The sequence below is a fragment of the Leptodactylus fuscus genome, chromosome 5, assembly GCF_031893055.1.
Source record: "Leptodactylus fuscus isolate aLepFus1 chromosome 5, aLepFus1.hap2, whole genome shotgun sequence".
NCBI lineage: Eukaryota > Metazoa > Chordata > Amphibia > Anura > Leptodactylidae > Leptodactylus > Leptodactylus fuscus.
In genome coordinates, this window is record NC_134269.1 from 102,405,997 (window position 1) to 102,428,834 (window position 22,838).

General features: G+C 44.7%; 1 protein-coding gene across 1 annotated transcript in view; it reads right to left on the reverse strand.

Moving 5' to 3' along the window:
- LOC142204542 (uncharacterized) overlaps positions 1-22,838 on the reverse strand; it is a 252,351-nt gene that overhangs the window by 186,867 nt on the left and 42,646 nt on the right. Inside the window, exons 17-24 of the mRNA XM_075275859.1 lie at positions 18,932-19,078; positions 10,292-10,411; positions 8,874-9,020; positions 8,296-8,475; positions 7,139-7,278; positions 4,636-4,759; positions 3,679-3,822; positions 72-259 (exon numbers count right to left, since the gene is read on the reverse strand). Of these exons, the coding sequence (XP_075131960.1) occupies positions 72-259; positions 3,679-3,822; positions 4,636-4,759; positions 7,139-7,278; positions 8,296-8,475; positions 8,874-9,020; positions 10,292-10,411; positions 18,932-19,078 (1,190 nt within the window). The remainder of the gene's footprint in view (positions 1-71; positions 260-3,678; positions 3,823-4,635; positions 4,760-7,138; positions 7,279-8,295; positions 8,476-8,873; positions 9,021-10,291; positions 10,412-18,931; positions 19,079-22,838) is intronic.

The window sequence follows — 22,838 nt, forward strand, 5'->3', positions numbered from 1 at the left end:
AATGATTTGGGCCTGCAGCCTATTCCAACTTTAAGGAGGAGGGTGGCATGCTAAAGTGCTAGTGCTTTTACCTCCGCAGGCTGCATTTTTACTGGCTGTTCAGTTTCAGTGCATATTGTTTCTATGAGCTCCTGAACAATTGTTGGAAAGTCATCAAAGGAGCTGACAAAAAAGATGTCTTCCAGGTTACGGTTCATCATGATAGACCGCAGCTCATCCATATCTGCTGCTCCTACCCCAACAGCAATCATTCGGATTCCTATTACAAAAGAGAAACAAAATTACTTAGGGGTTGTCCCCTTCACAATCTTCGACCTTCAGCATTTAGCTAAATATTGGAGAAAGTATTGATATCTTTGCATTATCAACGTAGGGACACTCAATGGGGTCTGTTACCAGAATAATTCCATTTAAACTATGAGTACAGTCAAATAGTCAGGGTTTACATAAATAAAACACTTTATTTCTGCTTCCCGATAAGTTCCTCCATTGCTGAGATAATAGGATTTTTGTCCTGCTTTGTATTTGAGCTGTTTTGCGCAAAGCTCTCATTGCACTTAAGAGCTATACTTTTCACTTCCCAGTCCATCCATCCCTCTCTGCTATGACTGACATGTACACTGGTGAGAGTGTGAGGGTTAAAATAATAATAATAATAATTCTTGTTCTTGAAAAATAGTAGAATAGTAGCTTGCTCTGATCATAGTGCTGACCGTACAGGTCAGCACTGCCAGCCAGTCTAGGGCATAGTGATATCGAAGCTGGGAAAAGAAGCAGATGTACACTGTTATCAGTTCCTGTTGTCTCTGCATGTCGTAAAACTAGGCCTGGAAGTGGATTTCCCTGAAAGGCATGTACCCTGTGACTGTAGTATATCATACTTCCTATAAGTATCCACTGGATGCTGCAATAAACTGAAACATTTGCTTGAGATACACTGGTGTCTGAGTCTGTTTCCCAAGTGCTCGAATTCATTGATCATTGATTTGGCCTATGACAACATATCCAGGGGTGATTGCCCCCTAACAAGAAATATCTCTTTGGTGCAATGATGTCGTAATATCTCAACAACAAAGGCATCAATAAGGGCATTTTAAAAGCGTTTTATTTTCCATGAATTACAGCTATCTGACTATGCTTATAGTTCAATAGAGATTGCTCTGGTGACTCCCTTTAAGCATTACACCATTCACAATAAGTGGCTGTCTATTTAATGTTCTGATCGCCTAAATCCTCAAGATCTGGTAATGTTTTATATATCTGCTCTCTGCTAAAAAAAATTCAGAACTCTCTGTAAGAGTCCCTATCTATTAATTCAGAGGTCCTTTATAGTGTATTTGAACATTGCTTTTAGAAACCTTTAACACCACAGAACCTACAATAACATTATACTAAAGTTACTTCTGATGTATAACTTAAAAAGTTGTGATCATTTAATAGCACTTTAAACACTAAAAAGAAAATGTGAACTGTAAAATGAACAAAGTATCTTTTTACAGATGAATGTAATTACCGTATGTCATCAAATACTAATGTAGACTTAATGTACCTATTTGCGCACTAAAAGGAAAAATATTTCACAACATGTCACACTTTTATATGTGTGCTATGGATTGTTGTCATCCTTAAATTACTAAAGACAGTAATGGCTTCTGTTTAGGTACAGTACATATAAAATGGATGAATTTGTGACTCAATATTATTGTATTCTATTTATTCTTACATGAGATAGAAGAAATGTGACCCAAATATTAAGTACTACGGCTGTAATTTCACACAGCTCATCTGGTAAGAATACATAGAATTATAATTAATTATACATTACTTCATAGTTATTAAAGGACATTTTTGTATACCCTATAAAGAATGCTATAAGACAGAAATGTTCAGGATCTTCATATCTTTGACAGATTGGAAAGTGGTATAAAGGATAGGAAAGATTTATCAACACTGGAATTTTCTATGCCATTTTTTATTTCCCTTGTGCACTGAAGTAAGATACACCAAATTTATTAAGAGGCTCATGCCTCTTCATATACACAATCAAGTCACATTATTAGGATTACCTTCTACTCTTGACATCGGCAACACGTAGCCAAGAGAGCAGTGACGTAGGCTAGCTTGGTGGGTGTATAAGTTTGATAGGCTGTCTAAACACATCACTTATTGACATGGGGAAAAAGGGAAATTTATCAGAGTTGTAAAGAGTGGCTTGCGGACCAAAGATTGCAGCATATTGGAAACAGCATATTGTATGAGCTGCTGTGATCAAAGTGTATCGTGAGTGGACAAATGGCAACACTAAGAATGACTAACATGGAAACTGCAGATCACCATGTGCCATTCTTGTGAGAGGTGAGCATCAGCTACGAAGGTAAGTGTAAACTGACCAACAAGCTACAATGCAACCATTGTTGGAAGAACACAAGCTGGTGGTGGCATCATTATGCTCTGTGGAATTTTTTCATGGCATTCTCTGGGCCACCAATCCATGTGGAAGGCACTCTGCAAGGATGGATCCATACCCAAATACATTTGTCTTCCCCAGGGGAGACGGAATCAACCAACAACACAATAAGCCCTGTGAAATGGGTACAAATGTCTCACAGTGATTGGAACACAACAACTAAGATTTTCATGTATTTCCCTGGCCCCCAAATTTAACAAGCTTGAACCCAATTGAACATCTGTGAGACCACCATGATCATCATTATTACTCTGTGGATTCTCCCCCATGCAGCCTCCAAAAAATGTGTGATGTACTGTAGAGAGCAAGGCTCTAGACACCTGAGACCACCTACCAGCACCCAACTGAATCTCTCTCAGACCGATTAAGCTGCTTTCCTAGCTGCACACAGCGGTTACTCTGGATATTAGCTATTGGCCATAAAAAAGTGACTTCACACTGTATTAGCATATTTCCTGCCCTGTGTGTGTCTCTCAAACCTACCTCAAGGTCTTTCTCTAGAGAACCTGGCCTTTCTTAGCATTACAAACAAAGTATTGATTTGAATGGGTTCTGTGTCTAATGTTCCCTATGGTGGCACTGCAGGAAAATTGAGGTTGAAAATGAGGTTACCTAGAAACACAAGTATTTCAGTCAGCATTTTGAATCAGTATCTGTTAGTCAAAACCAGGAGTGGGTCCAAAACACAGAAGTACATATCTTTGCATTATACTTTGTTAAGGATCTGGTTTTGGCTAAGACTACATGCACATGAAAGTGTGCAGCAAGGGGTGCATAGGAAAACAGCATGGACAGCACATGGATGATATCTTTGTGCATCCATGGATACTCTGATTTTCTGCAGTAAGCTCAAGTTGGAAAATGGATAAGAATAGAACCTGTTGTTTTGCACAGGGCTTATGGCCCCCTACATGGACCAGTGATAATACATAAATGAATGTATAAGGCCATAGAAAATAATGGATCAGTGTGATATCTGTTAACCGCACAACTAGCACACTGACACTGCGCACATTCTTGTGCAAGAAAAATATTGCAAAAAATCCATGCATGTGTAAGGTCTTATCTTTACGTTTTACCATAGATTCCAGCTGATCACTGGAGGTCCCTTGAAAGGGGACCTTACTAACAAGCAGGGCTTATCCAAAATAGATCACACTATGAAACCTATATTGCCTTTTTATAGAAAGTAAACTATATAACGACATTACCTAGCGCATGGGCCACTCTGGAAGGCTGCATGACATTATCCTGTGATCGTCCATCAGTCACGAGCAAGATCAAATGAGGAGATGAGGGCCTCATCCCTTTAGACACTTGAAACATCTCTTTAAGAACATGTCCAATGCCTCGACCTTAAGAACATATATAAGTTAAAAAAATGCTCTTTTAAATTTCTGCAAGATAACTATAATACTCAGCTAATATTAAAACTTCTGATTCTTTGTCTCCTTAAAGAAGAAATGTTGTGATATTTTATTAAGTACTTATTACCCAATATATATAGATCAGTTAGTATTACCCTACTAAATTCATGGGATCCTTCTCCAATCCTATGATGCTTCATCACAGCATCGCATGGGTAGCTACTTTTTTTTTTTATATATAGATTCAACATATTGAGGAAACCCATGAAACACGAGAACATAAAACCTCCATGTACACATTTCCCAATGTCAGATTCAAACCCAGGACCCGCTGCTAACCATTAAGTCGCTGGCCAATGCATTGATAAACCCAAATGTTTAGTACTAGAAGATTTAGGGGGCGTTCACACTAGCGTCGGTGTCTGACAGCTAGTGTCCGATGCTAATATGCTAAAATCTTGCGCGGACATTAGCATTGGACACTAGCTGTGTCCGTTACATTTTGCATTATTTTAAATGGGACATCATGTAGTGTCCTTTACTGTCCATGTCTGTCCTTAAGTGTCCGTTTCCAAAGATGTCTGATTTTTCAAGTGTAACGGACACTTAAGGACAGACATGGACAGTAAAGGACACTGCATGATGTCCCATTTAAAATAATGCAAAATGTAACGGACACAAGTAGTGTCCGATGCTAATGCCCATACAAGATTTTGCGCGGACATTAGCATTGGACACTAGCTGTCAGACATTGACGCTAGTGTGAACCCTGCTTTACTATGTTGTCAGCAATGTCACTACCTGTATTCGTGTTCCCTCCAAAATACTGCATGTTTCGAATAGCCTTCAAAACAGAATTCCTCTCCTTATATTGATTCAAGTGAAACTCTGTTCTTGGTTCTTCACTATATTGAACAATAGCAATCTATTAAACAATAATTATTACTTGTCAGTACCAAGAATGAAAGCACAATCCTTAGCTACAAAGATATACACATATACACTCACCGGCCACTTTATTAGGTACACCATGCTAGTAACGGGTTGGACCCCCTTTTGCCTTCAGAACTGCCTCAATTCTTCGTGGCATAGATTCAACAAGGTGCTGGAAGCATTCCTTAGAGATTTTGGTCCATATTGACATTATGGCATCACACAGTTGCCGCAGATTTGTCGGCTGCACATCCATGATGCGAATCTCCCGTTCCACCACATCCCAAAGATGCTCTATTGGATTGAGATCTGGTGACTGTGGAGGCCATTGGAGTACAGTGAACTCATTGTCATGTTCAAGAAACCAGTCTGAGATGATTCCAGCTTTATGACATGGCGCATTATCCTGCTGAAAGTAGCCATCAGATGTTGGGTACATTGTGGTCATAAAGGGATGGACATGGTCAGCAACAATACTCAGGTAGGCTTTGGCGTTGCAACGATGCTCAATTGGTACCAAGGGGCCCAAAGAGTGCCAAGAAAATATTCCCCACACCATGACACCACCACCACCAGCCTGAACCGTTGATACAAGGCAGGATGGATCCATGCTTTCATGTTGTTGACGCCAAATTCTGACCCTACCATCCGAATGTCGCAGAAGAAATCGAGACTCATCAGACCAGGCAACGTTTTTCCAATCTTCAATTGTCCAATTTCGATGAGCTTGTGCAAATTGTAGCCTCAGTTTCCTGTTCTTAGCTGAAAGGAGTGGCACCCGGTGTGGTCTTCTGCTGCTGTAGCCCATCTGCCTCAAAGTTCGACGTACTGTGCGTTCAGAGATGCTCTTCTGGCTACCTTGGTTGTAACGGGTGGCTATTTGAGTCACTGTTGCCTTTCTATCAGCTCGAACCAGTCTGGCCATTCTCCTCTGACCTCTGGCATCAACAACGCATTTCCGCCCACAGAACTGCCGCTCACTGGATGTTTTTTCTTTTTCGGACCATTCTCTGTAAACCCTAGAGATGGTTGTGCGTGAAAATCCCAGTAGATCAGCAGTTTCTGAAATACTCAGACCAGCCCTTCTGGCACCAACAACCATGCCACGTTCAAAGGCACTCAAATCACCTTTCTTCCCCATACTGATGCTCGGTTTGAACTGCAGGAGATTGTCTTGACCATGTCTACATGCCTAAATGCACTGAGTTGACGCCATGTGATTGGCTGATTAGAAATTAAGTGTTAATGAGCAGTTGGACAGGTGTACCTAATAAAGTGGCCGATGAGTGTATTTCCCTTTAAGAAAAAATTCACATGACATAATGGATAGATAGATAGATAGATAGATAGATAGATAGATAGATGGATGGATGGATGGATGGATGGATGGATGGATGGATGGATGGATGGATAGATAGATAGATAGATAGATAGATAGATATTAGATATATAGATAGAATAGAATAGAATAGAATAGTTTAGATAGATAGATAGATAGATAGATAGATAGATAGATAGATAGATAGATAGAAAATTATATCACAGAAAAATAGATTTTGTGGTCATGAACTACAAAATGTCCATGTCAATACAGAAATTACGATATGAACCAACACTTTGAGCATTATTCTTAGGTGTTATTCAGACATTTTTATACAATGTTGACTTTCTTCCCAGGTTTTCCATATAAGAATTTTAAAATTATTATAATAAATTGCATTCCTAGCCACTGCACATATCCTTAGAAAAGTATTGTGTTAAAGGCATTCTAAAATTAGATTTTACCTTTATTATTCTAATCTGCGCCACCGTTCCTGAGTAATATCCTCTTTCTTCCATATGTAAATGGCTTTTCAGACAGTACAGGGGGTGCCCCCTGTACTGTCTGAAAACTCTCTAAAGATGCCTCCATCTTCTCCTCTGGACCACCTCTTCTCCCGTTTCACCTTCGTGTCTTCATCCAAAAGCGCTGACTGTGCTTGTCCGCTGGCCATTTTTCTGTGGCCTCTCCCATTAGGATGAAGACACAAAGGTGATGCGGGAGAAAAAGATGGAGGTGTCGCTGGCAACGCCCCCTGTGCTGTTTGAGCGCAGGGGAACGTCCCCAGTGCTGTCTGAAGACTCATTTACATATCAAATAAAGAAAATATTTCTCAGGAATGGCGGTGTGGATCAGAATAATAAAGGTAAGATAAGAATAGCCTTTCTTAAGGCTATTCCTACGTGTACTTAGTTAAAAAAGGGAATTCTAATTATAGAATCCCTTTAAGGTCCTCTATGTCCTAATGATATAAACCTAGAGTAGGCTTACCAAACATGTAACAGATATTGTAGTGCAGACAAGTGAACATACTTATAACATTTATCCTACCTGTGTTCCTTCGGGTCCGATTTTGGGAAAATATGATACTATCCTATAGAGAAAATCTTTGACCTTGTTAAAATTACTGGGCCCAATGCTGGAAGACTCATCCACAAGAAATACCATATCAGCTTTTAATCTTGCACAAACTAAAGAAAAAAGCAGAGGTGACTATAGTAAATAAGCTATAGATGCAAATATAGACATTTCAGCTGATATTTCATACAATCAATTTTTCACATTAACAAAATGCTAAACAGACAATAAAACGTAATGTGTTATTCTCAAGTAAAATCTACCTTACTGATATGCTATGTTTTAACCATGTTTAATTTATCTACAGAGACATTTGCAATTGTCTCCTAGTGATAAAGCATTGCTTATTAAAAGGGAAAATCCAACCAAAACCTGTGTTGATATACATTCAAGTAGACAATCCACACACTCTAGGACTCTCAACTACCACTGGTTTTCAGAGAGAAGAGCTGTGATGTTCTTAGCTGCCAAAAAACTCTTCAGCACCCAGAGATTTTAGTAACTGTAAATTGTGATACCACATTACAAGTTACAGAACGTTGAAATGAAAGGCAGCTTGCTTACTCATTCTGTCTTAGAGATTCTTATTGAATATTTCCCAATGAATTATGTTCTCTTTCATTTTGGAAGTTAAAGGAGTTGTCAAGGGATTGAACAAATCAAAGAGAAGTTTGGGAGGGTGAAACAACAAAAAAAAAAATCATACTCACCTGTCCCCGATGCTCTGCTGTTGGAAGTCCTGCAGTACACATAACCTATGAGGCCAATTGGTGACCCCAGCGCCCACAGGAAGGAACCTGATGACATGTGATTAACGTAGAGGGATCCTTTCCAGCTACTGCTGAGGCCACTGATTGGCTTCAGTGGTCAAGTGTGTAGGACTTCAGATGGTGAAGGCATGGTGCAAACAGACAACAGCAATGGATGCTAGAGCACCAGCAACAGAGAAGTACAATTCTTTTCTAATGTTTCACCTAACTGGACAGCCCCTTTAAAAAAGGTGCAAGCTTACAGACTCCAACTAACATTTTCTATGATATGTCAACACAATAGTTTGGATGAATTTCCCTTTAAGGATTGGTCTATCTCTGTTAGAAACACTATTAAATTTATCATTTGTAATTATTTACTGGGCTCAGACACAGATGCTGAAGTTCCTCTAGCTGCAGCACTGGTGAATTTGGAGATTTGTGGTGACGTTAGAGGAGGATGTCCAACAGGTCTTGATGTGGTGGTCTTTTCCATAGTTGTCAATAGCCTAGGTCCATGAACAGTGGGAGCAGGAATAGCAGGTCTTTTCACTGGTCCATCTGCAGAAAATATTGCACACAATGAGCACAAATAATAGGTTGTGTTTGAACTATTTATAGGGTTCCCAATAACAAAATAGTTTTCTGAAAATAATTCTTACTAATATTTTGAGGTTCTGATTTTGCTTGCACACACAGATGCATGCTCATTACTTAGATACACCTAACAGGGTTCTCCAAGAGTATACTGTATATTGATGGTCTAGCTTTAGTTCAAGTGAATAGAAACTAAGCTTCAATGGTATATCACAGTCACAGCAAAGTGTATGGGTTGGTCAGTTTCTGGTTGCAAATGCTGTGTACACAATTGATTGATGTGGTTGTTAGGTGTCAGACCCCCATTAATCTGATATTGATGACCTATGCCATGCTCAACACCTATGACTATAAATTCTTACATATAGCTTGGCTTATAGTTTTCTCCGGTCCTTCCATCTCTCCAAACAACGGCTTTATTGCAAAAACATAGTTCTTTCCGTATTGCAATCCCGTTAACCTGAATGATCTGTATGATGCTGCTAACTGTTCCATGGAGGCAGTAGATTCTGCGAAGATAAAAAGAAACATCTCAGTATTTTCCTTGACTGAAATCACCACAAGGTTTGTGTCTGCACAGGATGCAATAATTGCATTATTTTGACACGCTTGTTCATGTTTAGGATTGAATTCAGATTTTTCTGCATACAGAGGCAAATACTTTTTAAAATCTGTAAAGTGTGAATAAGTTCTATGATCTTTGGACACATGAGTGCATATTTTTTCTCTTGACTTTAGACATACATAATAGTTTATAGGTTTTGGTGTCTCCTTAAATAAGATAACAACCTACATTATGTTATACAGCATGAAAGGGTTCTTTGGTGTAAACCTGTTACAAAAACACTCTATCGCCATAGTTTGGCAAAGAAAGTGAATCTAGCCTATGAGCATCAAATTTCCACAGTAGTTTGCAAAGGTGGCCCACAATGCAATTTTTAATTGGACAAAAGTTTTTTTTCTGACAAAATGGAACCAGTGATTAATACCCGATCCATGAGAATTCTCTACTTTCTATATAGTTTGATCATTTATTATGCAGAACACTTTAAGCGCAAGACTGACATTTTCATTGATCATACATTGCATATCCCTTATTTCTTGCCAATAGAAAAACACAAGTGAGGCTATCTAAGGCTGGCTTCACATCTGCGTTTGGCTCTCTATGCGAAATCAGTTTTTGAAACCATCTCAAAAACCTCATTGATTTCACCACCTATGCGTTTGGAGTATTTCTATCTGATATCCGCTGTTTTGGGTGGAGTAAAAAGTCAGACTTCCAGAAGTGTTTCTCCGTTCATAAAATAAGAACACCCGAAGGACAGCAAACAATCCATTTTTTTTTTTTTAACTTTGAGGTCTATGGAAAGCGGATTGCACATGAATTACGGATAGCAATCAGTTTGTGTCCTCTTTGCAATTCGTTTTTTTCTCTGTGTATGCTCAGAACAAAGAAGGGAGAAAAAAACAGATTGATCACAAACTGACCATGAACGGACACAAACTGTCATTTTTTTTGAACAGACATCCATTGACTAATCTGTTTAAAAAAATAAGATTTGGTTATCTGCTGTGAATTAAAATCCGTTTTGAACCTCACTATTTAAGAAAAAAAAAAAAAAAGGTTTGCAAACGAATGGATACCAGGCACAAGTGTGAACCTAGCATATTCATGTTCACAAAGCAAGTCTTACTATCTGGAGTATAAACACACATTATTGAACATATACCACTAATTCTCAGCAGTATCCCTATAATTTCAAGTATAATTTTGCCTTACCTGAAGTTAACCTCCATGTTAAAAGATAGGATGATGCTCCATTTACTCCAGACCAGCTCAGTAAAACGCTATCCCCTATTGTTTCTTTAATTTCAAAGATGTCCACTTTTGGTAAGTCTACTACATGAGACAAATATCAAAATGAATTAGATATATTTAACATTTAAGGCAAAAGTGCAATACTACTACTCTTGAAATTATTTATATGTATTAATATAGCAAGCTTGACCTTTAAACTTTCAACTCCTTAGTGACCAATGCCATACTATTAAGTCCTGGCCACGTTACACTTAAGCCTGGTTCACATCTGCGTCGGTAATCCATTCAGGGGATTCTGCATAGGGACTCCCTCGAACGGACTACCGAACGCATTGACAAGCGGTGTGTAGTGAAAGTACACGGACCCCATAGACTATAATGGGGTCTGTGTGCTTTCCTCAGGGTGTCCGCACAAGTCATGCGGACAGGAAAGTAGATCATGAAGTCTCCATATGACTCGAGCGGACACCATGTGGAAAGCACACGGACCCCTTTATAGTCTATGGGGTCTGGTGTGCTTTCACTGCACGCCGCTTGTCAATGCATTCTGTAGTCCGTTCGGGGGGTCCGAACGGTTTACCGACGCAGATGTGAACCAGGCCTTAGCACAAATGGACGTAATAGTATGTCCTGACGTAAGGGATCTCTGTGACCGGTGACATAGTGATAGTGAGATGATTTCTGCGGTCGATGACAGCAGACAATCTTCTTGCACAGGCTGGGGGAATTTGATTCCCCTCTCCCACAATGGCGATTGTTAGCAGGACACGTTTTTGAATGATCCTGAAATTTTTACACTATAAGGGCCCCTTCACACTGAGTTTACGCTGCGCTGATTCAGACACGTATACACGAGCACTTCAAAACACATCCCATTCACTTCAATGGGAGCACATGTAAAGCCGGCTTTACGCGCGCTCCCATTGAAGTGAATGGGATGTGTTTTGAAGCGCTCGTGTATACGTGTCTGAATCAGCGCAGCGTAAACTCCGTGTGAAGGGGCCCTTATGATAACACAGTGCCCGACCCCCTACTCAAAGTGAGGCAAGTCATTGACTACTTTAGTGCTAAATTTGTGGTGTCACACCTCTATGATCAGAACATTTTTATAAGTGAGTCAATTTCAAACGGAGGCTTAAATTCCACCGATACTTGCCCAGTAAAAGGGCAAGGTACAGCATTAAAATTTACAAACTGTGTGCGACCCGCTCAGGCTACACCCACAAGTTTAGGGTATATGAAGGAAGAACACAAGAATTGAGCATCCAGAATACCCCCAATCCTAGGAGTTAATGGGAAAATAGTGAGGGATTTGCCTCAGTTCCAGAAGAACTGCAGTTTGTGAGACAGTGCGCAGAAATCATAGAGGCCTCCATCAGGCACAGATTGCACAGCTCCTCAGAAGAGGTGAGAATAGGGTGGTCTGCAATGAGAATATGCTGTTGTTGAAATATAAGGACAAGAGGGATGTCCTTGTACTGACCACAATTCATGGGAAGGTTGCACCCTTGTCCCTCTACATGGTACCAACACCCTTACCCCCAAGTCAGACTTCAACCTGCCATGCAATAAGTATATGGAAAAAGTTGAACTATCTGATCAAGTCCTGCAGCCTTATAGTGCCATGCAAAAAAACAATAGTGTGGTGCAAAAAGCTGGCCAGGCCCATCATACAGATGGCAATGTGTAACATGCTATCACAACGTGCAGGCAGCACAGGAACTTTCCTTGAGTTTTAAGAGGAAGCTATCAAAACTCTTTTATATGGAGTCCAGGGAGGGCCGGGTCCATTATTTCTGGAACTGAAGGTGTCTGTATTGTACCAGGGTAACACTTTCCCAGTGAAGTCCCACAAACTGCAAAGAAAGGGAAGACCCAAAAAGGTGCACAATGTGTTTCAAAAGGGGGATAAGGAAAGACACCATTTATCAGTGTGACACCTACCCTGAAAAACCTGGCCTGTGCATGAATGATTGCTTAAGACTATACCATATATTTATGTATTATTAATTTTATCATTTATTTTCCCTGGTATATCACCTCCTTATACCATCATGTATTCTTACATAGTAATTTCTGGAGAATAACTTAATGTCATGCCAGTGGGGTCTAAATGCTTACTATACCCCTTGATACACTGTTTTAAAGGGATTCTACCACTAAAACACATTTTTTTCTAGTTAACACGTCGGAATAGCCTTTAGAAAGGCTATTCGTCTCTTACCTTTGGATGGGCTCTCCGCCGCGCTGTTCGTTCAAAATACCGGTTTGTACCGGTATGCTAATGAGTTCTCTCGCAGCGATGGGGGCGTCCCCATCGCAGGAGCAGCGATGGGGGCGTCCCCATTGCAGCTCGAAAACCGACCGCAGCGTCGCCTCTCTGGTCTTCTGTATCCTCCCCTTGCTTCTTCAGCGTCCTGTCGGAGGCCTGCGCAGTACGCTCTGTTCGGCGAAGATTGCTGAACGTACTGCGCATGCGCGAAATTGCAGTGCCCGCATTATGGCTGGGACCGCAATTCCGCGCATGCGCAGTACGTTCGGCAATCTTCGCCGAACAGAGCGTACTGCGCAGGCCTCCGACAGGACGCTGAAGGGGAGGATACAGAAGACCAGAGAGGCGGCGCTGCGGTCGGTTTTCGAGCTGCAATGGGGACGCCCCCATCGCTGCTCCTGCGATGGGGACGCCCCCATCGCTGCGAGAGAACTCATTAGCATACTGGTACAAACTGGTATTTTGAACGAACGGCGCGGCGGAGAGCCCATCCAAAGGTAAGAGACGAATAGCCTTTCTAAAGGCTATTCCGACGTGTTAACTAGAAAAAAATGTGTTTTAGTGGTAGAATCCCTTTAAGGAGTATAATTTCCAAACTGAGGTCATTTGCTGAGGGTTTCCACTGTTCTGGCACTGTTCAGGTGCTTAGTACATGTGACATGGTACCTGAAAATTGAGAGTCCTCAAACCTTTATAAATTACTTGCATATTATACTGTCCCTTTGAGAACGAAAGATTATGAAGATAATCTGTTTTCCCTTAGCCCAAACAGCGGCACAACATGGGGTTTTCCTGCCCCTGTGTACTGTTTAGGACAGGTGGAATAAGTACCTAACCTCTGACCTAACATAACAACCTCCCCCTCCCCTATATTAGGTCAGAGAGACCTCTCCCCCCCCCCCGTGTTAGTCACAAGAATAATTCATCTTCCTTACAGACAGAAATCTGCATAAAAGGGAGGGAGACTTGTGCCGCTGTTTGGGCTAAGGGAAAACAGATTATCTTCATAATCTTTCGTTCCCCCTACGCCAAACAGCGGCACAACATGGGGATCTAGCAAGAAATATCCCACTAGGGAGGGAAACTCTGAGAGGCTGAAGCCAAAATGGTATGGCCAAAGGCCACTGCATTGGAGGTGCGCCAGTCAAGCCTATAATGCTTAGCAAACGTCAGGTGCGAGCTCCAGGAAGCTGCACTACATATTTGGTCCACCGAGACGGACTGCCTTTCTGCGCAGGAGGCAGATACGGCCCTGGTAGTGTGGGCCCGCAGACACTCTGGAACGGGCAGGTCTTGGGTCTGTAAGGACCCAATAACGGCTTCCTTTATCCACTTTGACAGGGTGACTTTGGAGGCCTTGTTACCCTTGTGACCAAATACGTTTATGAGTAAATTCTCTGATTTACGAAAGGGGCTTGTCCGCTCCAAGTATATACGCAAGGCCCTCACCAGGTCCAAGCTATGCAACTTCTCCTCCTGTTCTGAAGTAGGGGACGGAAAGAAGGAGGGTAGAGATATCACCTGGTTGATGTTCTCAGGAGTGGGAACCTTGGGTAGGAACCCACGGACAAACCGCAGTTGCACCCTGTCAGAAAAAAATTGAATATAAGGCTCAGAAGCTGATAGAGCCTGTAACTCTCCAACCCTCTTGGCGGATGTTATAGCCAATAAAAATGTTACCTTAAGTGTGAGGTATCTTAAGTCTACCTCAGACAAGGGTTCAAAGGGTGGTTCACACAGTCCTTGAAGCACCGAAGCTAAGTCCCACTGCGGGACTGGCGGTTGCACTGGAGGGCGGAGCCTAGAGGCCCCTTTCAAAAACTGTTTGACCAGAGGATTTTGAGACAATCGAGCCCCTAAGTGAGCAGACAGTGCCGAAACATGCACCTTTAGGGTGGCCGGAGTTAATCCCTTGTCCAGGCCACCTTGCAGAAATTCCAGGATTTTTTTAACAGCCGACTTGTAGGCCTGATTCTCTGTGCACCATTCCTGATAGATCCGTGCAATTCTCTGGTAGCTGCGGTTAGTAGAGTCTGCTCTTGAACTGGCCAGTGTCCTTAGGACGGCCTGGGATAATCCTCTGTCTCCACAAACGGTGCGGTTAACCTCCAGGCAGTGAGGTTGAACCTGTCCCGGTCCTGGCAGAGCTGACCATTCAGAGTTACCAGGTTGTGGACTCGTGGAAGCCTCCAGTAGGTCCCTCGACTCATTGACATGAGGTGGGTAAACCATGCCCTTTTTGGCCAGAATGGCATGATCACTATTGCCGATGTCTGGTCCTGCCTGAGCTTCACCAATACCTTCGGAATCATTGGAATTGGAGGAAAAACGTAAACTAGTTTGAACCTCCATGGTATTGACAGGGCATCTATTGCCAAGGGATTTTCCTCCCGGTAGAGGGAACAAAATATCTCTACCTTGGCATTGTATTGGGTGGCCATCAGGTCCACCTCGGGGAGACCCCATCTCCGTGTAAGATGCTGAAATACGCCTGGATCCAGCGACCATTTGCCTCTCGTCGCTATGCCTCTGCTCAGCTGATCCGCTAGGACGTTGAGTTGTCCTCTGATGTGTACCGCCGACAATTGGGATATGTTGTCTTCTGCCCAGGTGAAAATGCGGTCTGTCACCTCCATGAGTGAGGGGGATCTGGTCCCCCCTTGTTTGTTGACATAATGAACCGCTGTCAGGTTGTCTGATCTTACTCTCACCGCTGCTCCCTTTAGATAAGGGGAAAAGGCCAAGAGGGCGCGGTATATTGCCATCAGCTCGCGCCAGTTGGAGGAGCGGGTCTTCTCCAGTTGGCTCCAGGTACCTTGGGCTAGGGTCTCCCCCAGATGCGCTCCCCAGCCCGAGAGGGAGGCATCTGTGGTCAACAGGGTCCAGGAAGTCTGGGCCGTGGACCTCCCGTCTTTGACCTGGGACCACCATCTTAGTGATCGACGGGCCCTGATGGTTAGGCTTTAGCAGTCCTCTGGGACTGTGGTTCCATTCTCTCAGGATCTCGGCTTGAAGAGGGCGCATATGCCATAACGCCCAGGGAACTGCCTCGATGGTCGCGGACATTAGCCCCAGGACCTTCATTGCTGTCCTTATCGTAACCTTCCGGGTGCGGGAAAGGTGTAGTACCGCCAGACCAATCTTCTCCTTGCGCGGAGAGGGCAGGGAGATCATCATACTGAGAGAATCCAGACTGAAACCCAGGAATTGCACTCAGGGTGGAAGGAACCAGAACTGACTTCTGCCAGTTCACCAGCCAGCCCAGCTTGGTTAGGAAAGCCACGGTGATACTCAACTGTGTGGCGAGAGTCTCCTTTGACTGGGCTTTCAGGAGCCAGTCGTCCAGATAAGGGACAATGAATATCCCTTGGAGACGCAGGGCGGCTACGACCGGGGCCACCACCTTGGTGAAGGTTTGGGGGGCCGATGATATACCGAATGGGAGAGCTTTGAACTGGAAATGACAGAGTTTCCCGCCTAGGTGGACGGCAATCCTTAGGTACCTTCTGTGTGGGGCAAATATAGGTACATGGAGATAAGCGTCCCTTAGATCTAGGGTGACGAAAAAATCTCCTGGCTGCAGAAAAGGAAGGACCGACTTGATGGTCTCCATGCGGAACCGGACTCTGCAGATATACCGATTTAGGTATCTGAGATCTATAATCATGCGCCAACCTCCGGACGCTTTTGGGACTAGAAACACTGGGGAGTAGACTCCCAGCCCCCGTTCTTCCATAGGTACCGGTTCCAATGCAGCCTTATCCACATACTCTTGTATGGACTCCTCCAGATGAAGTTGTTTGGTGCCCTGAAGAGGGCGGGTCCTGACGTACTTGTCTGGAGGTGGAGAAGCGAAGCTGATCTTGTAGCCGCTGTGTATAATGTTGAGGACCCATGGGTCCCTGATATGTCGGGACCACTCTGAGGTGAAAGCGGCAAGGCGACCCCCTACTGTCGCAGGAGCGCGGTGGGGAGGGCCGAGATAGTCATATGCCTCTTTTCGCCTCCTGGGAGGCGCCCCGACCTCCTCCTCTGGGTTGACCTCCTGAGCGCCTTTGAAAGCGACCTCTCGATGTTCCCCTTGAAGGTCGGTAGGTCCGAAAGGAGCGCTGGCCCCTTCCGCCAGACTGGGGGAGGCACTTGCCCTTGGAGTCTGCCAACCCCTCCATTATTCTGTCCAGCTCTCTCCCAAACAATCTTCCGGCCTCAAAGGGGAGACTGCAGAGGGTAAATTTAGAGGTGTTGTCCGCCCGCCATGGTTTGAGCCATAAAGGCCGTCTTGCGGCCGTAGATAAGGCCATGGCTCTGGAGGCCAATTTAGACTGATAGAAGACGGCCTCGGCAAGATAATCCACCATAAGATTGATGTCTGCTATGGACTCCAGCAGCTCGTCCCTGTGGGTTCCTGCATCTGTTTCCCTCTGCAGGTTAGCCAAATCGGACTGGAGCTTGGTCACCACTTCTCCTGCCGCGATGCTCACGGAGGCCTGCGCCGAAGAGGCGGCATAGATTCTCCTCAGGGATCCCTCCGTCCTCCGGTCCATGGGGTCCTGGAGATTAGACCCGTCTTCAGCAGGGAGAACCGTACGTTTAGACAGTTTGGCGACTGCCATGTCTACCTTAGGTGGAGGTCCCCAAGAGCTCAGCTGATCTTCAGCAATGGGAAATAGGCCTCTAAATCTCCTGGAGGCATTGAATGCCCTCTCAGGCTTCCTCCATTCAGCCTCCATCCTCTTTATCACCTCCGGAGACGCCTTGAAGGATCTAAGAGATCCAGAAGGGCCCTCGCCCGATTCGGCATCTGGGTCCTTGGCCCTGACCACTTTCAGGAGCTTGGGAATCTTCTCCAGTGGGAAAGAGGCTTTTATCGGTTCTTCCGGGTCCTCTCCAGAGGATACCTGATCCACTATTTGCAAGCCCTCCAAGGACGGAAGGGACAGCTGCGGAGATTCCAGTTGTGGTCTCTTGCCTAACTGGGAAATGGAGGTCTCCAGTTTCTTCATAGACTCTCCGACAAACTCCTTCACCCATCCTACGACATCACGCAGTCTGAGGGGGAGCCTCTGCACCCACGGCAGCACTGATAGGCGTACCCATCGGGCAGCAGAATACTGCATTTTAAACATGCCAGGTGCCGGCGCTTCGCCGTGGACCTTCTCGGCAGGATATCCCGGGTTGAGGAGGAAGAAGACATCTAGCAAGGCAAGAGACAAAGAGTTAAAACCTGTGCTGGAAACTCACCCTCCCTCCCTCCCCTCCCCCCTGCCTGCCCCAGACCTTAAAGTAGTAGGGAACTGACTCCAAGTATCCTACACAAAGATATGGCGTGTTCCAGCTTGAGTGCAAGCAGTCAAGCACTCAGCAGCAGGACAAAGGGGCTTTTAAAGGCAGGAGGGAAGAAGGAGGAGGGACAGGGGGGGGAAGGGGCAGACACAACTTACAGGTCCCACCCCCCCCTCAAAGAGTGCAGAAACTGCCCCAAAAAAACCCTAAACAGGGGGAAGATAGGGGCCACTCTAGAAGGAGGGGGGAGACTCCCCCTCCTAAAGGCATAATAGAGCCGAACACGCCGGCTCTACTTAATCAAAGACCGGGCCGCGGCGTGAGGAACCTCTGCGCATGCGCGGCGGCCCGGCCGAGTACGCCGCTTCATCAGCCCGCCGGGAACTCCCCCTAGAGATCGGAAGTTCCGCCGGCCGGAAGGTCCTAGGTGCCGAGCTGCGGCGCTGCCGCAGCCGGCACCCGAAGCCCGCGGCAAGCCAAGGATGGAAACCGAGGTCCCCACCTGCCAGAACAAGAACCAGCAAAAAAGGTATTTACACAGGGGAGGGAGAGAGGTCTCTCCCCCCCCCCCCCCGTCCACCTGTCTCTGTCCACAGGACAGAAAAAAACACGGGGGGGGGGGGGAGAGGTCTCTCTGACCTAATATAGGGGAGGGGGAGGTTGTTTGTTAGTTAAGTAAACTTATTCCACCTGTCCTAAACAGTACACAGGGGCAGGAAAACTCCATGTTGTGCCGCTGTTTGGCGTAGGGGGAACAATGCCATATGTAACTCATACCATAGTAGAGTAGGCTATTATCAAAATATATGAACAGACCAAGGTTACATGCGCACAACCGGTTTGGTGTCCATATGTCATCTGTGTTTTTCACTGACCCATACATTGAAAACAAACTGACAGAGTCGCAAATATGGATAGGTGTAGGACTTACTCCATATATTGCGGCTCTTCTATTCGGACTGGACACATTGGCACAAGAACTACTTTTATTTGTGTGTAACAATTGTTTTGCAAATCTTATCAACAGGCATTACTTGACTACTCACACGTTTTTGCTGTAAGAAGGACAGGACTTCCCTCTCGGTTTCCAATGATGGATGATACATAGATATTGTAAGTAGCACTTTCCTTCAAGTCAGGTATTGAAAAAAAGGAAGAGTCCGCAGAAACAATCTTTGAGTTTCTAGCACCACCTAGTGATAGTAAAACAAATGTTTTCAGATTTCCTCAATTATTACCTCCAAATATCATTTTAATATTCCAAGTGGATAAAACAGTGCATTATTAAAAAATAATACAGTCCTATGAAAAAGTTTGGGCACCCCTATTAATCTTAATCATTTTTAGTTCTAAATATTTTGGTGTTTGCAGCAGCCATTTCAGTTTTATATATCTAATAACTGATGGACACAGTAATATTTCAGGATTGAAATGAGGTTTATTGTACTAACAGAAAATGTGCAATATGCATTAAACCAAAATTTGACCAGTGCAAAAGTATGGGCACCTCAACAGAAACGTAATATTAATATTTAGTAGATCCTCCTTTTGCAAAGATACCAGCCTCTAGTCGCTTCCTGTAGCTTTTAATCAGTTCCTGGATCCTGGATGAAGGGATTTTGGACCATTCCTCTTTATAAAACAATTCAAGTTCAGTTAAGTTTGATGGTCGCCGAGCATGGACAGCCCGCTTCAAATCATCCCACAGATGTTCAATGATATTCAGGTCTGGGGACTGGGATGGCCATTCCAGAACATTGTACTTGTTCCTCTGCATGAATGCCTGAGTCGATTTGGAGCGGTGTTTTGGATCATTGTCTTGCTGAAATATCCATCCCCGGCGTAACTTCAACTTCGTCACTGATTCTTGAACATTATTCTCAAGAATCTGCTGATACTGAGTGGAATCCATGCGACCCTCAACTTTAAAAAGATTCCCGGTGCCGGCATTGGCCACACAGCCCCAAAGCATGATGGAACTTCCACCAAATTTTACAGTGGGTAGCAAGTGTTTTTCTTGGAATGCTGGTTTTTTTTGGACGCCATGCATAACGCCTTTTTGTATGACCAAACAACTCAATCTTTGTTTCAACAGTCCACAGGCTTGTCCAAATGTGCTTTTACATACCTAAGGGGGCTCTGTTTGTGGCGTGGTTGCAGAAACAGCTTCTTTCTCATCAATCTCCCATACAGCTTCTCCTTGTGTAAAGTGTGCTGTATTGTATTGTGTGACACCATCTGCAGCAAGATGATGCTGCAGCTCTTTGGAGGTGGTCTGTGGATTGTCCTTGACTGTTCTCACCATTCTTCTTCTCTGCCTTTCTGATATTTTTCTTGGCCTGCCACTTCTGGGCTTAACAAGAACTGTCCCTGTGGTCTTCCATTTCCTTACTATGTTCCTCACAGTTGAAACTGACAGGTTAAATCTCTGAGACAACTTTTTGTATTCTGCCCATGAACAACTATGTTGAACAATCTTTGTTTTCAGATCATTTGAGAGCGGGCTGCCCATGCTCGGTGACCATCAAACTTAACTGAACTTGAATTGTTTTGTAAAGAGGAATGGTCCAAAATACCTTCATCCAGGATCCAGGAACTGATTAAAAGCTACAGGAAGCGACTAGAGGCTGCTATCTCTGCAAAAGGAGGAACTACTAAATATTAATGCCACTTTTCTGTTGAGGTGCCCATTAGAGATGAGCGAACACTAAAATGTTCGAGGTTCGAAATTCGATTCGAACAGCCGCTCAATGTTCGTGTGTTCGAACGGGTTTCGAACCCCATTATAGTCTATGGGGAACAGATACTCGTTAAGGGGGAAACCCAAATCCGTGTCTGGAGGGTCACCAAGTCCACTATGACACCCCAGGAAATGATGCCAACACCTCTGGAATGACACTGGGACAGCAGGGGAAGCATGTCTGGGGGCATCTAACACACCAAAGACCCTCTATTACCCCAACATCACAGCCTAACAACTACACACTTTACACACTCAATACCACCTCTCTGACAGTAGGAAAACACCTTGAAACATGTGTATTTGGCACTTGCAGTGAGGAGAGCTTGTCACCAGCAGTGAATTTGGCCCTTGTAGTAAGTTGAGGTTGGCACCAACATTTGTTTTGAAAATCAGGGTGGATTGAGCCTCTAACCAGCAGAGTTTGGGCAAATTCATGGTGGAGGGAGCCTCTAAACACCCCAGTTTGGGCAAATTCATGGTGGAGGGAGCCTCTAAAAACCCCAGTTTGGACCAATTCATGGTGGAGGGAGCCTCTAACCAGCCCAGTTTGGGCAAATTCATGGTGGAGGGAGCCTCTAAAAAACCCAGTTTGGACCAATTCATGGTGGAGGGAGCCTCTAACCAGCCCAGTTTGGGCAAATTCATGGTGGAGGGAGCCTCTAACCAGCCCAGTTTGGACCAATTAATGGTGGAGGGAGCCTCTAACCAGCCCAGTTTGGACCAATTAATGGTGGAGGGAGCCTCTAACCAGCCCAGTTTGGACCAATTCATGGTGGAGGGAGCCTCTAAACAGCCCAGTTTGGGCAAATTCATGGTGGAGGGAGCCTCTAAAAAACCCAGTTTGGACCAATTCATGGTGGAGGGAGCCTCTAACCAGCCCAGTTTGGACCAATTAATGGTGGAGGGAGCCTCTAACCAGCCCAGTTTGGACCAATTCATGGTGGAGGGAGCCTCTAAACAGCCAAGTTTTGGGAAATTCATGGTGGAGGGAGCCTCTAACCAGCCCAGTTTGGACCAATTCATGGTGGAGGGAGCCTCTAAACAGCCAAGTTTTGGGAAATTCATGGTGGAGGGAGCCTCTAACCAGCCCAGTTTGGACCAATTCATGGTGGAGGGAGCCTCTAAAAAACCCAGTTTGGACCAATTCATGGTGGAGGGAGCCTCTAAACAGCCCAGTTTGGGCAAATTCATGGTGGAGGGAGCCTCTAACCAGCCCAGTTTGGACCAATTAATGGTGGAGGGAGCCTCTAAACAGCCCAGTTTGGGCAAATTCATGGTGGAGGGAGCCTCTAACCAGCCCAGTTTGGACCAATTCATGGTGGAGGGAGCCTCTAACCAGCCCAGTTTGGACCAATTAATGGTGGAGGGAGCCTCTAAAAAACCCAGTTTGGACCAATTCATGGTGGAGGGAGCCTCTAAACAGCCCAGTTTGGGCAAATTCATGGTGGAGGGAGCCTCTAACCAGCCCAGTTTGGACCAATTAATGGTGGAGGGAGCCTCTAAACAGCCCAGTTTGGGCAAATTCATGGTGGAGGGAGCCTCTAACCAGCCCAGTTTGGACCAATTCATGGTGGAGGGAGCCTCTAACCAGCCCAGTTTGGACCAATTAATGGTGGAGGGAGCCTCTAAAAAACCCAGTTTGGACCAATTCATGGTGGAGGGAGCCTCTAAACAGCCCAGTTTGGGCAAATTCATGGTGGAGGGAGCCTCTAACCAGCCCAGTTTGGACCAATTAATGGTGGAGGGAGCCTCTAAACAGCCCAGTTTGGGCAAATTCATGGTGGAGGGAGCCTCTAACCAGCCCAGTTTGGACCAATTCATGGTGGAGGGAGCCTCTAACCAGCCCAGTTTGGACCAATTAATGGTGGAGGGAGCCTCTAACCAGCCCAGTTTGGACCAATTCATGGTGGAGGGAGCCTCTAAACAGCCCAGTTTGGACAAATTCATGGTGGAGGGAGCCTCTAAAAAACCCAGTTTGGACCAATTCATGGTGGAGGGAGCCTCTAACCAGCCCAGTTTGGACCAATTAATGGTGGAGGGAGCCTCTAACCAGCCCAGTTTGGACCAATTCATGGTGGAGGGAGCCTCTAACCAGCCCAGTTTGGACCAATTCATGGTGGAGGGAGCCTCTAAACAGCCCAGTTTGGGCAAATTCATGGTGGAGGGAGCCTCTAAAAAACCCAGTTTGGACCAATTCATGGTGGAGGGAG